Source organism: Malaclemys terrapin, chromosome 4, assembly GCF_027887155.1.
Source record: "Malaclemys terrapin pileata isolate rMalTer1 chromosome 4, rMalTer1.hap1, whole genome shotgun sequence".
Taxonomy (NCBI): Eukaryota; Metazoa; Chordata; order Testudines; family Emydidae; genus Malaclemys; species Malaclemys terrapin.
The window spans coordinates 123,313,776-123,327,428 of NC_071508.1; the positions used below are offsets into that span (position 1 = coordinate 123,313,776).

At 41.3% G+C, this 13,653-nt stretch overlaps 1 protein-coding gene across 1 annotated transcript in view; it reads right to left on the reverse strand.

Annotated features, from left to right (window-relative positions):
* Positions 1–13,653, reverse strand: part of TRIP11 (thyroid hormone receptor interactor 11) — a 79,127-nt gene that overhangs the window by 48,375 nt on the left and 17,099 nt on the right. The window contains exons 6-8 of the mRNA XM_054026749.1: positions 12,122–12,287; positions 9,381–9,746; positions 7,635–7,675 (exon numbers count right to left, since the gene is read on the reverse strand). Of these exons, the coding sequence (XP_053882724.1) occupies positions 7,635–7,675; positions 9,381–9,746; positions 12,122–12,287 (573 nt within the window). The remainder of the gene's footprint in view (positions 1–7,634; positions 7,676–9,380; positions 9,747–12,121; positions 12,288–13,653) is intronic.

Consider the following 13,653-nt stretch of genomic DNA (forward strand, 5'->3'; position numbering starts at 1 on the left):
GTCTGAGGTACATACACTGTGCGTAGTCACACATGGAGACATGCAACCTGGCATGTTTTACCATGAATGTGGCCGCTGCCATATGGCCGAGCAGCTGGAGACACTTCCTGGCGGACAGCTGCGGACTGGTTCTCACAGTGGATACGAGGTTGACTATTATAGAAAATCTGTGAGCTGGAAGGAAGGCTGTGGCCTGTATTGCATCCAGGTGTGCCCCAATAAACTCCAGATGTTGCACAAGTGACAGTGTCGATTTTTGGATGTTTATTTGAAGGCCAAGGTTCAAGAAAAGCTCCATCATCTTTCATATGGCGTGAATTGTGTCAGGTTCAGATGGAGCTTTGAGGAGAAAGTTGTCTAAGTATGGTACTATGACGATGCCTTATTTGCACAGGTATGCTGCCACTACCACAAGGATTGTGAAGAATACTTGAGGGTGAGGGGCTGTGAAGAGTCCAAAAGTTAGTACCTTGTATTGGTAATGATTGGTCCCCAGGATGTATCTGAGGAATCATCTGTGAGCAGGGTGTATGGTGATGTGAAAATGTGTCTCTTGGAAGTTGAGGGCTGAAAACCAGTACCCATACTACAGTGCTGGGATAATGGTTGATAGTGTGACCAGATTGAAGTGTTGCAGTTAAATGAACTTGTTGAGGTTTCATAAGTCTAGGATCTGTCTCCAGACACTGGATTTCTTTTGGATCAGAAAATAGTGGAAATAAAAACCTTTCACTCTGTGTTGGGATGAGACCGATTCTATGGCCCCCAGTCTCAGAAAGTTATTTCCTTCTTCTCATAGAAGGTGTTTGTGAGAAGGGTATTTGAAGAGGGACAGGAAGGAGGGGAGGGACAGGAATGGAATGGAGTATGCTTTGTTGATTATTTCCAGGATCTATGTATCCAAAGTGATTTGTCAGCATGACGGATAAAAAGGGGCTAAACGGTCGTCAAACTGGTGGGTTGTTAAAGATGGTTGCAGCAACTTTAACGGGAGGCGGCTTTCTGTATTTTAGAATAGTTCATATAATTGTATTTGGTCATAAGAGCCTTGTAATTGGTGATACGACACTAGAGTGTCACCAAAGAATATGCTTTGAGACCAAACAAGTCTAGTTGCATCCAGTCCCTCTTGTTGGAGGTTGCCCTGGGGTGGTGATAGCATCCCTTCTCATGTACCGCATTGACGACCAGGGAGTTTGGAGTAGGATGGGAAAAAAGAAATTCCAAGTCCTTAGTGGGGACATAATATTTTTTGTCCTCCCATGTGGAGGCGTGTAGAATATCAAGCAGCTTGTGTTGTTGCTCTTCGGACTTCCTCCAACAAGATCTGGAGAGATTCAGCGATTCTGCAGAATAGTTTTTGAAAGTGTCTGAAATAGTCCGCCGATGTAGGAGGTGGTGGCATGATCACCTCATCAGGGGAAGAGAAGGAGAAGTGGAGTGGTGGTGTAACCTCTTCCTCTGTTTCTTCCTGCTGTTCCTCCATCGTTACTGGGTCGACATCAGATGGTCAAAAAACAGATGAAGATGACGATGTTTGTGTTTCTGGCTCTGCTCTATGGGTGGTTTGGGAAACAGTGCATATAGATAGCCCATGGGGCCCAGTAGGGCCAATGTGGAGAGATTGGCATTTGGGGTTGCATCCATGGGGGTCCATACCAGGCCCTCGGTTTGGTTCTGGATAACGCAGATGAGCACAGGATTATCTGTGTTCCAGATATGCGGGTGGAATGGAGTACTCTTCATCCTCTTCCTCTTTGTCATTGCTGGGAAAGGGTGGTGCAGTTCTCAGTGGTGAAGGGGAGCAGGGTTCCGATTCCGGGGAAAAAGGATGAACTATTGGGAGCTTGCAATGGAGGAGCGGAGCCTCTGGTGTATCACAGATGACCAGGTCCCTTGGATATCTGAACTGCTATGGCGCAGGCAGGAGCATCATCGGCACCAGTGGTTGTTTAGAAATGGACGGAACTATCAATGCCGAGGGTGGAGTGAATTCCCTCGAGCAGCCAGTAAATGGTGTAGATGGCTTACTTGATCCCGAGAGCTTGCTCAGTGCCGAGGATTTGGTCGATGCTGACACTGTTGTCAGTGCTGATGCACCCAAGGTTGTCTTGGATGAGGCACTCACCGTTTCGGAAGCTCTTGCGCTGTTTCTCTCAGTCCCGAGAGACAGTGTGTCCGCCTGTGGTCCTGCCCATTTAGGATCCTTGGACTTCTGTTTAGCTCCAGTATCAGAGTACTCAGGTGGTCATGGGAGCTAAGTCTCACCCCTGATGATGTTGAGGCTACTGACCTTGCAGGGGATGGCTTTATCTGAGGCGGTTCCTTGGAAGGTGAAGAAGTGGCCCATTTCTTCCCATCTGAGTGGGAAGGAGAGGATTTCCTCTTGGATGGCCATGGCGAGTGGGAAACGACTGCTGACCGAAATGAGGGTGAGAGCCAGGCCGGAGAGGTATCAAGGCTGGGATCCAAAGCTGGCTGTAGAGAACTCTCCATGAGGAGAATTTTGAGTCTGAATTCACAGTCTTTTGGGGCCTCGGTGGTCAAGTTGATGCAGTGGGTGCACTTCTGTGCGACGTGGCCCTCTCCGAGGCAGTGGATGCACTGTGAGTGCCCGTCACTCACGGGAAAGGCCTCCTAACAAGAGAAGCACCTCTTGAACCCAGGAGATCCTGGCATAGTCCCGAGGAGGAGAGATCCCATTTGGGAAGGGCAGAAAACAGGGAAGCGTAAGGTAATGGGGAGGGAAGAGTAACTATAAAAAAAATGTTTTTAGGGGGAGAAAATTAACAGAAATGGCTATTCACCTACTAATGTAAGGTTAGCATCTCTCTAAAGGTTAAGGAGGTAGAAGGGCTCTGCTCCGGATTCTATACCAAAGGCGATCGAGAAGGAACTGAGGACGGCTGGACCACACAGCTGTAAGTTACCCTCGGCGCAAGATGGAGAGGAGCGCATGTGGGACCCAATGGGCACTGCTACCAAAGATCTTCAATCCCAGGCACAGGGGATCACATCACATACAGTGGGGCACCGATAGGCACACTACTCGAAGAAGAACCTAAATTTCCAGGGAGACCAGGTATTTAAACTTGATGCTTCAAGCACTATGTCATTTCTCTATGTTAACAACTTTCTACCAAAGAAATTGAAATCTTTGGATCTATGGTGCAATATCAAAATGTTGTTGTCATTCGCAGGGTGGGATGCAGTGTTAAAATAATGGCAAACAGAATTTAGAGACCACAACGCAATGCCAGATATGAAGGGGAATCATATTTAACAAAACTGACCGAAGCTGCTGGAAAGCTATAGCTACAAAGCCAGTAATTCAGAGATTCTTTTTGTCCTTTTTCTTTTTTTTTAAATCAACATTTGAGGAAACATATCAATGCAATTCCGTAAAATGGTTAATTTACAACTCAAAATACATCAGCTTCTATGATGTAACATTTATCAAGTAAACAAAAAGTGAAAAGGCTGTCTCTTTCCCTTACAATATGTCAATGGGATGTACTTTTAAGCAGTAGTAACAAATACAATTCAGAATCAAATACCTATTTTAATATGGGAATTTAACTGAAATTTCTTTTAATTTTGAAATGGAATTAAATTATTTTCTTGAGATTTTTTGTAAAAAATTGAGAAATAAAAATATACTACAAGTTCAACAACTTCATACAAATACTTTAATAAACAAAGTCAAATTTTCTAAGTAGATTTAAGGCTGGTCTGAAAACTTTACACAGAATAGTAATGCACACACAATGTGCTTGTTAATACTCTTATACTGCAGTAAATGTATATACAAAACTAAAAGCAAAGATGGTCAATTAACTAACATACTTTTTCTTTTCCTAGTTTATGATTTTCTTCTTTTAAAACTTGCGTATCTGTTTTAACCCTTAGACCATCTTCTCCTGCACCAATAAAACTATCAGCCTACAAAAATAACAGTTGGTAATTCATCTGAGAATTTTGTTTCTTCTGAATCTGTATCAAAGTATCAAAACAATAGCATCTGCAAGAAGTCTATAACATTTTAGGTTTTTCTATAAAGGAGCACGTAAGAATGAAAAACAATTTTTAGAAAGTGACAATGCAAATACTGTAATACTGTAGAAAAGTTTACATGTGATTTCTAGGATGCCTTCACCACTTAATTAAAAATAAGTTACACACTGTATTACATTGAATAATAAACTGTTAGAGGGAGTGCAATAGTTCTAACTACTAGAGTGTGTGGAGTTTCTCATACCAGACTGGATATAGAAGAGATAGGGAAAGCATATTTAATCATGAAATTATTAGCCTAAAGTTACTTCCTTGATTACCACAAGACTATCTACATGAAAATAAAAAAGCTTTCAAGATGTTCAATACAAAACATACAATTTCAAAAGAGTGTTTTTCCTTATACTTGCACTGAGGTTGAGATAGAAGTGGGAGCAAGACCTGTTGAAAGCCTCTGGGTCAGGAGTAAAAGGGGTAAAAAACAAGGGTGATGTCCTGGTAGGGATTTACTATAGACCACCTAACCAGGAAGAAGAGGTGGATGAGGCTTTATTAAACATCTAACAAAATCATCCAAAACACAGGAATTGGTGGTAATGGGGGACTTCAACTACCCAGACATCTGTAGGGAAAACAATAGACCAGGACACAGATTATCCAACAAGTTCTTGGAATGCACTGGAGACAATTTTTTATTACAGGAGGTGGAGAAAACAACCAGGGAAGAAGCTATTCTGGATTTGGTTCTGACAAAAAGGGAGGAACTAGTTGAGACTCTGAAGACAGAAGGTACCTTGAGTGAAAATGATCATGAAATGAGAGAGTTCATGATTCTAAGGAACAGTGGGAGGGAAAACAGCAAAATAAAGACAATGGACTTGAAGAAGGCAGACTTTAAATACAAAATGGTCTGTATGGATGTGCTATTAATATGCATAAATATGCTAGCCTATATAGTAAGTGTACCCAAAGATTTATGTGGGTGAGGGAATAAGATTTGGGCATGGAAGGTTGGGCACTGACATGAATATTCAGGATAGTGCCAAGACCCTAGAAGAGGGCAAACCACCAAGAGGAGTTAGTTCTTTTAGTTCCTCTTTTGTTTAGCTACCAGCTTGGCTTTTGCAGTATAGCTTAGTTCAGGGGTGGGCAAACTTTTTGGGCCAAGGGACACATCTGGGTGGGGAAATTGTATGGAGGGCCAGGGCAAGGGGTTGGGGTGTGGGAGGGAGTGCAGGAAGGGGCTCAGGGCAAGGGATTGGGGCACAGGGTGTATGAAGGGGCTCAGGGCAGGGGGTTGGGGTGCAGGAGGGGTGTGGAGTGCAGGAGGGGGCTCAGGGCAGGGGGTTGGAGTGCTAGAGGGATGTGGGGTGCGGCAGGGGGCTCAGGGCAGGGGGTTGAGGTGCACAGGGGTGCAGGGTGCAGCAGGGAGCTCAGGACAGGGAGTTGAGGGAGTGGGGTACAGGAGGGGTTCGGGCTCCGGGATGGCAGCGGCGTGCACCGGGGCCAGGGCAGGCTCCCTGCATATCTGCCCCGTCCACAGCCCCACGCGGCTCCCGGAAGCGCTGCGGCCCCTGGGGGAGGTGGGGCGGAGGGCTCTGCGTGCACTGCCCTTGCCACACCTCCAGGTACCTCCCCCAAAGCTCCCATTGGCCACGGTTCCCCATTCATAGCCAATGGGAGCTGCAGGGGGCGGTGCCTGGAGGCAAGAGCAACTCATGGAACCCTCTGCCCCCCTGCCCGGGGGCCACAGGGATGTGGTGTCAGCGGCGCCGTGGGCCAGATCCAAGGCCCTGAGGGGCCAGATCCGGCCCGTAGGCCGTAGTTTGCCCACCCCTGGCTTAGCTACTCTACATTTGAACCTTCTCTCCACCATCTCAGCATTGAGGAATCTGGATCATCGGACTCATTTGGTATGCCAGAGACAAGGTTAGTCCTTTGTCTTCCATCACCAGGTCCCCAAGGAAGGGTGAGAGTAGCTTTTGTAAGGAATGATACCACAGGTACCCATAGAACTATATTATTCTTTCTGATTCTATGGTTTGGAGCTTTGATGACCTTTTCCTTGATTTTAATAAAAATCTCCAAAGCTTGGCTTTGTCCTCAGCAAGAATGTTCTTGCCACAGACCCTGAGAGTCCTTACAAAGTACTGGACTCTCTACATTCTCTAATTCTGTGGCCTGATTTCAGAACAAGAACCTGATTATCTTCTAGTCAGATCATTGATGGTCAACAGGACAATCCAGGGAATTATAGACCTGTCAGCTCAACTTTGGTACCCAGAAAGATAATGGAGCAAATAATCAATTTGTAAGCACCTAGAAGAAAATGAGGAATAAGTAACAGTCAATAAGGATTTGTCAAGAACAAATTATGTCAAACCAACCTAATATCCTTCTGTGACAGGGTAAGAAGCCTTGTGGATAGGGGGAAAAGCAGATTATGTAATATATCTCAACTTTAGTAAGGCTTTTGATGCTGTCTTGCATGACATTCTCAGAGAGCTATAGCCTACACAAATCTACTATAAGATGGATGCACAATTGGCTGGAAAACTGTACTCAGAGTAGTTATCAATGATTCACAATCAAGCTGGAAGGGCATATTGAGTGGGGTCCCACAGGAATCTGTTCTGGGTCTGGTTCTATTCAATATCTTCATAAATGATTTGGATAATGGGTACAGAGAATACACTTGAAGTTTGCGGATGACAACAAGCTGGAGAGAGTTGTGAGCACTTTGGAGGACAGGATTAGAATTCAAAATAATCTTTTGACACACTGAAAAAATGATCTGAATTAAATCGGATGAAATTCAATGAGGACAAATACAAATCAACCGCACAAATACAAAATAAGAAATGGCCACTTTAGGAAGGAGAACTGCAGAAAAGGATCTGGGGGTTATAGTGTTCCACAAACGAAATACGGGTCAGCGTAATACTGTTGAAAAAAAAGCGAACAACATTCTGGGTTGTATTAGTATGATAGTTGTAAGCAAGATGAGAAATAATTCTTCCACTCTGCTCAGCACTGAGAAGGCCTGAACTGGAGTACTGTGTCCAGTTCTAGGCACCATACTTCGGCAAAGAGGTGGACAAATTGGAGAAAGTCGAGAGGAGAGCAACAAAACTGATTAAAGGTCTAGGAAACATGACCTATACGGAAAGATTTAAAAAATGGGTTTGTTTAGTCTGAAGAGAAGACTGAGGGGCAACATAACAGTCTTGAAGTACATAAAAAGTTGTTACGAAGAGGAGGGTGATAACTTGTTCTCTTTAACCACTGAGGAAAGGACAAGTAGTAATGGGCTTAAGTTGCAGCAAGGGAGATTTAGGTTAGGAAGTTTTTCCTAATGTCTAACTGTAAGGGTAGCTAATCACTGGAACAAATTAGCTAAAGTGTGTGTGGAATCTTCATCATTGGAGGTTTTTAACAACAGGTCAGACAAATGCCTGTCAGAGATATTCTAGATAATACTTAGACCTATGGCAGTGCAGGGGACTGGACTAGATGACCTGTCAAGGTCCCTTCCAATCCTACATTTGCATGATTCTATGATTCACATTAGTTCTTACTATTATGACTTCAGCGTTGGTATCATTTCGAAATCAGTTTACCTGATTTAAGGTGTTAAGTCTCATTATTTCTTTTTCTGCATCTGTAAAAAAAACAACAAAATCAAATTATTTTTTGACAACCAGAAGATTAGGTCATTTAAATTGCCATACAGATTAAGTAGAAAAATCTTAGGGAACTAAAACCAAATTGATGTCTCCAAGCAATAAACCTGTATACTTCATCAGCATGCTCCTATCAGTGGGAAAAAACCCATAATGTAACAACACAACAGTATGATTCAGTTTTCATCACTTCGCAGCTAGATTCAAGCCAAAATGTTAGAACACAAGCAAAGTTACAGACACAGTCCATCAGTAGCTACTGAAATTTAGCTTTGAATGACTAAGTACTTAAGACTATTATAAAACACCAAAAAAAAATATTTAAAACGAAAGGATTACATATTTTACCACAACACAGACACTGCCTATAAATCACAAAGACAGCATTTTATTTTTGTGAATTACATTTCTAGAACATAAAAAAACAATTAATTATAATGGAAAAATATTAATTTAAATGTAACTCCTACTACTGAGTTTCTATAATGGTTACAAGCAAAAGCATATGCTTGTTACTTAAAAGTGGTCATTACTGTGGGAAACTCATGGCTAAACAGTCTCATTTTGAAAGCTATTCCCTCACAAGAAACCCCAAAAAGCCCTATGTAGAAAAAGTTTACAGGGCAAGAAACACTACAAGGTTCTCCTCAGTCTCTTCTGGATTCTGCAGTCAGGAATAAGGTTTGTCCCCTGTGAAAAAATAAGGACTTCTGGCCCTGTGCTTTGCTGTTCTCTGGGAAACTTCTGCAGAGATTCCCTGGCTGGACCATCATGTTGCCAGCACTTCCCAGATTGAATGCCCTGGAAGCCCCTGAATGGTAGCTTCTGTAAAATGGATAGGGCTCAGACAGTATTAACCCTTGAGCAGATCTACTTTGGGGGGCTGCAGCCCTCCCCCTCACACTTTGAGAGAAGATCTCTGGACCTGCAGAGAACTCTCTATGGGTTCTGTGGGAAAAAGCAAATACTGCTGCAGATAGGGAGATTCATATTCAGAGGGCCTCTGTGTTCAGATATCTACAGTATACCATACTTAGCCCAGGGTTTGCTGGGGGCAAGAGAAGTAAAACAAGACGAAGTGTCAGAGCAAGACAGCAAATGGATCCGAAGGACGGAAGTAAAAGAAAACAAGCCCAGGTTGATAAGGGAAGGCAACCCAAGCCAACAGGAAAGGTCATTTTTCATGTGCCATGCCATAATTTTAAATTGTTCAATTGTCATCTTTAGCTTCTCTTCTTTCCAGTGTAAATAATCTTAGTATTTTCAATAACATTTTAAGACCGGCCATATCTCTAACCTTTGTCAGCCTCTCTCTACATGTTTTGATCTTAGCTGTATCTTTACAGACTGATGCAAACAATATTAGAAACCATCATCATAAAACTGGCATTTTTTTTTTTTTTTTTTAACATTACAGCAAAACAGAGAACAAAAATTCCTGCTAGGCTCTAACCAGGCATCTTCACTAAGCTAACCAGAGACTTCTACCTCACTATCAGAGTAGTGCCAAGGTAGTCCTTTCAGATCTTGTTTTACTTGATCATTTCAGGGGTAAACCCTTTTCTAAAGTGGCTCTATTCATAGTTGTCACAATCTCATTTATTCATACTGCTTTTCCTAAAATGGCTTCTCTCTATTTTTAAATGTGTAAAATATTTTGGATAGGATCTGAAAAACTCCTACCCAACAGTGCTTGTTGTAGTCTGACCACTTCTTCCTCTGACGATGTCATCAGTGGGAGTTTTTTCCCCTGTTCTTTCAGAAGGGTCTCCTGTTCGGCAACATAATTTTGAAGCTTAATAAACTCAGATTTCAGTCTTTCATATTCTTGTGTTATTTGGCTGTTTTCCACCTTTACCAGTTCTCTCTCGTTCAGCAGGATTTTGTTCTCATTTTCTACAGAAGATAATTTCTCATTTACATTTTTTACTTTATCCTCCAGTTCCTTCATATTCTGTGTGTCCTCTAATTTTTCAGTTTGTAGAATTTGAATGTTCTTTTGCAGGTTGCTAATTTTAGAATGATCAGTGATTTCAATGCCTGCACCACCTGAAAAAGCACAAGAGATTGAGTTTAGACTAGTAACCAAAGTCAGCATTATAGAATTTTCTCCTGGAACAGCTACCAACTAAGAATTTTTATTCTTGAAAGGTTGGCAATGTTAAACAATAACTTTCATGAAATGGAGGCACTCACTTCATCTACAGAAAGCAAGAGAGACATTTAGAAGAACAAATGTTTGAAGTATATAAAGATATGTGGTTTGCTTTAGAAGAGATGCACCTCACAGCTGCTTACATTGATAACTATAAAATGGCAATTTTGAAACAAGTGAAGTGAGGCAGATATGGGTTCTAATCACCAATAGTTAAAAAACTGACTTAAAGGGAAAAATAATCAAAAGTCATAACGAGTATCAAAAAATAAAGTTGTCTAGTCAGTCCTTCATACGTTCCTAAAACTATTTGACCAGAATACTGTTAGCTACCAGGTTCATTCCAGATCAAAGGACACTAGGTTTTGTGGTTTGTTGTTTTAATGTAACAGAGTTAATGAATGGTTGTCACGGGTTATAATAATTTGTATATTTCACATGTATTCATTTTAGTCAATTTTAATTTCTCAGGATTGTGGCTGAAAACTGGTAATCGGTACAAACGTATTAGATTTATTTTAAGTTCCCGCAAGAATTAAAGAATGTTTTGATGACAATCATATGTTCTATAGACAAACAAAACATTTAAATTCTCATTACATTTGGTTTTGTCATTTTATACATAAATCCTTAAATTTATAATTCAATATACAGTAAACAGTATTGACTTTTCCTCTAAAGGTTTAAATTAAAAATGTAAATTGCCAAGCATAGAAGCAAAGACACATTATTCTGCAATAAAACTCTCAGACTTTCAACCTAAAGGTCATGTTCAAGAGAAGTTGGGTTTTTATAGGTACCAGATATAATGTCCCTAAAACTTTAGGAGCCTCTGTATAGCCAGCGTAACTTATAATGCAAATCATTTATACAAGTTACAGAGATCAAGAAGGCAGAAAGCCAAAATTTAGATAGAAGCTGCTAAAAGAAGACATGTTGCTTGTCCATTCATGACTACGTAGATTCTGAAAACAAGAATTTCTAGGATCTGCATCCAGACGATACCAGATGGGTGAAAACGCAATTTAGCAAGGGTATGGTCATAGGTGAGTAATATCATACTAAGAAGTGTGAGAAGTATTTTATCTTACAGCTGAGTCATTATGCAAGAGATGCGTGGCTCATGCCTTTGATTTTACCCAAGACTCTTTAAAGGGATTGTTTTGAAAGAAGTCAGAAGACAGAGAACAATTTTAACAGGCATTAATATACCATGAGTCAGTTCCCTACCACCTCTGGTTGAGACCTCAAAAAGTTCTTACATGGTGCTTCTGCCTAACTCTATATCTGAGGAGACACTGTCGGTGATGGAGTTTCTCTTTCATTCTGGGAAGGGACAGTTGTCATTGGAAGTACGTCTCTTTCCCAAAGGGTAACACACACTCTTTGGGTGGCATAGTTTTGATGAATCAATTACAAAAGAAACGTATTAAGTTTAGATATGAACTTGTAAATGAGGCCCCCTGCAAAAAGAGACCCAATTAATAAGACATACAAACTTTCACTTCTATGCATCCAAAGATATCCCAGTACAAGAAAAACAGATAAAGGCACTTGTTGCTATAAAGTGTTTTATCTACCAACCCATCCAACCAGGAACTTATACAGCCCTCATCACCATCAACTCTGACTTCATATCATTCAGTGAGTGACCCATTTAGTATCTACTACTTGCCTCCAGAATTATTTTTTGAGTTGAAAAGTTTTCACTCTATTCTGCAGTCTCTTTCCAAATCAATATTGGATTGGAATCAAACAAGTGTTGGCTTTATGGATTTAGTGCATACCACCTGCCTGAGGATATGGAAGTAAGTAGATTATTAGGGGACAAATTAATGTCCAGGCGTTTAAAAAAATATCCCGCAGTGAATACAAGTGAAGAGATATATCTGTTTCTCAGATAGTTTTCAACTCTAGTAGATTGGTAATAGCAGGAGAGAAGCCTTCCACAGGTAGTAACCCCATAGCTCTGAAAAATAAATTTAACAGACTTGAAGAATTTCTCACTCAGTATCTAGACCAGAATCTGTTGGTGGACAGCTGAAAGTCACATGTGCGTTTTCTTCTGAAGAGCAGCCATTAACAATGCAATTAAATGTGCTCAAGTCAATTATAACCAAACTAAAGATTTGCTAAATCCATATGAATGTACTGGACGTAGATTATACTGCTCATTTGTATGTGCATTTGATTTCTGAATGAAGTTCATTCCATATAAAAGCTGAGGGTAACAGCCAATAAAATAGAAAGATTGCAGGGTAATAAATACCTTGCTGTAACTGATTTTCAAGTTCTTCAATTCGCTCCTCATATTCACTTAATTCCTCCCGGTGCCGACGACTTATCTCTGCTAGTTTCTGTCGATGTGCATCCTGTAATACTGAAAGCTCATGCTGATGTTCATCTATATCTTGACTTAAATTCTGTTTCAGCTCCTAAAAAGTGTAATTGAAAAAAAAATATTTAGAATGCAGACACACAGTATGTATACATTTTAAAAGAATATTTTTCTGCACCTGCAAAGATACTGCCAAATATTTTACACCAAAAATAAAACATGCCTGTTTAAAAATTATTTATTTATACAATCAATCAATGTGGTTGGCATGGTACAAACTACAAAAATAAAAAGAGCCCCACCTCAAAGAACTTGTAATCTCAGACACATAGGAGAATGTATACACTAGGACAGGGATCGGCAACCTCTGGCACGCGGCCCATCAAGGAAATCCACTGGCGGGCCAAGACGGTTTGTTTACCTGCAGTGTCCGCAGATTCAGCCGATCGCAGCTCCCACTGGCCATGGTTTGCCACTCCAGGCCAATGGGGGCTGCGGGAAGCAGCGTGGGCCAAAGGATGTGCTGGCCGCCACTTCCCGCAGCCCCCATTGGCCTGGAACGGCGAACTGTAGCCAGTGGGAGCTGCGATCGGCCAAACCTGTGGATGCTGCAGGTAAACAAACCGTCCCGGCCCGCCAGCGGATTTCCCCTGACGGGCCGCGTGCCAAAGGCTGCTGATCCCTGCATTAGGACATCCAGACGGTAGATGACTGGATTTTTTTCTCCTTCACCACCACCTCACCTCTCACATACACACACTCCCACTCACACAGTTAAATTATAATCAGGTTAATATTGTCTCAAATGTCAAATAACTTGTATTTTCAGATCTACCACCTTGTTGCAATGACAGACAAAAAATCCCTGACCTCTATGAATGAAAATTCAGATAATAATTTTGTTTGGATGGAGAACTCATGTTAATTAGGAAACTCCAACCATTGATACGTCAGGGCTGCCAAGTAAACAGGTGAACAAGTTTCTTGAACAAGGAAGTAATGACAACAAAAATCTCTGTGTGTGCGCGTTTTTAATGGAATCATGAGCACAGAATGCTATTTTCCTATTTGTAACTGTACATGTTGTCTGACCACTTTTGTGTAACATGACGCTGTGTCCCATGGATGTGCACTTCTACTCTGATCTTTTCAGCACAGAGAAAAGTATAGCAATAGTGACACATACCCCACAACCCCCCTACACTCCCAGATAAAGCAATCCATAGCAGCAGTTAATAACCAGCTATGTTAAATCCCCTTAGCTTTTCTTCAGATCCTCAAGTCCCTGGAAGTGCCCACTCTGAACATTATCGCTTAAATAACAAAAGTACTTAGCACTTATAAAGCATGTCACATCTTCTAAGAACTTTACAAATACTGAAAGGAAAAAATGTCGTCTTGGAGCTTGACTGTAATGCAAAATTGAAAACAAAAACATTTATCAGCTATAGGGATAGTTGGCA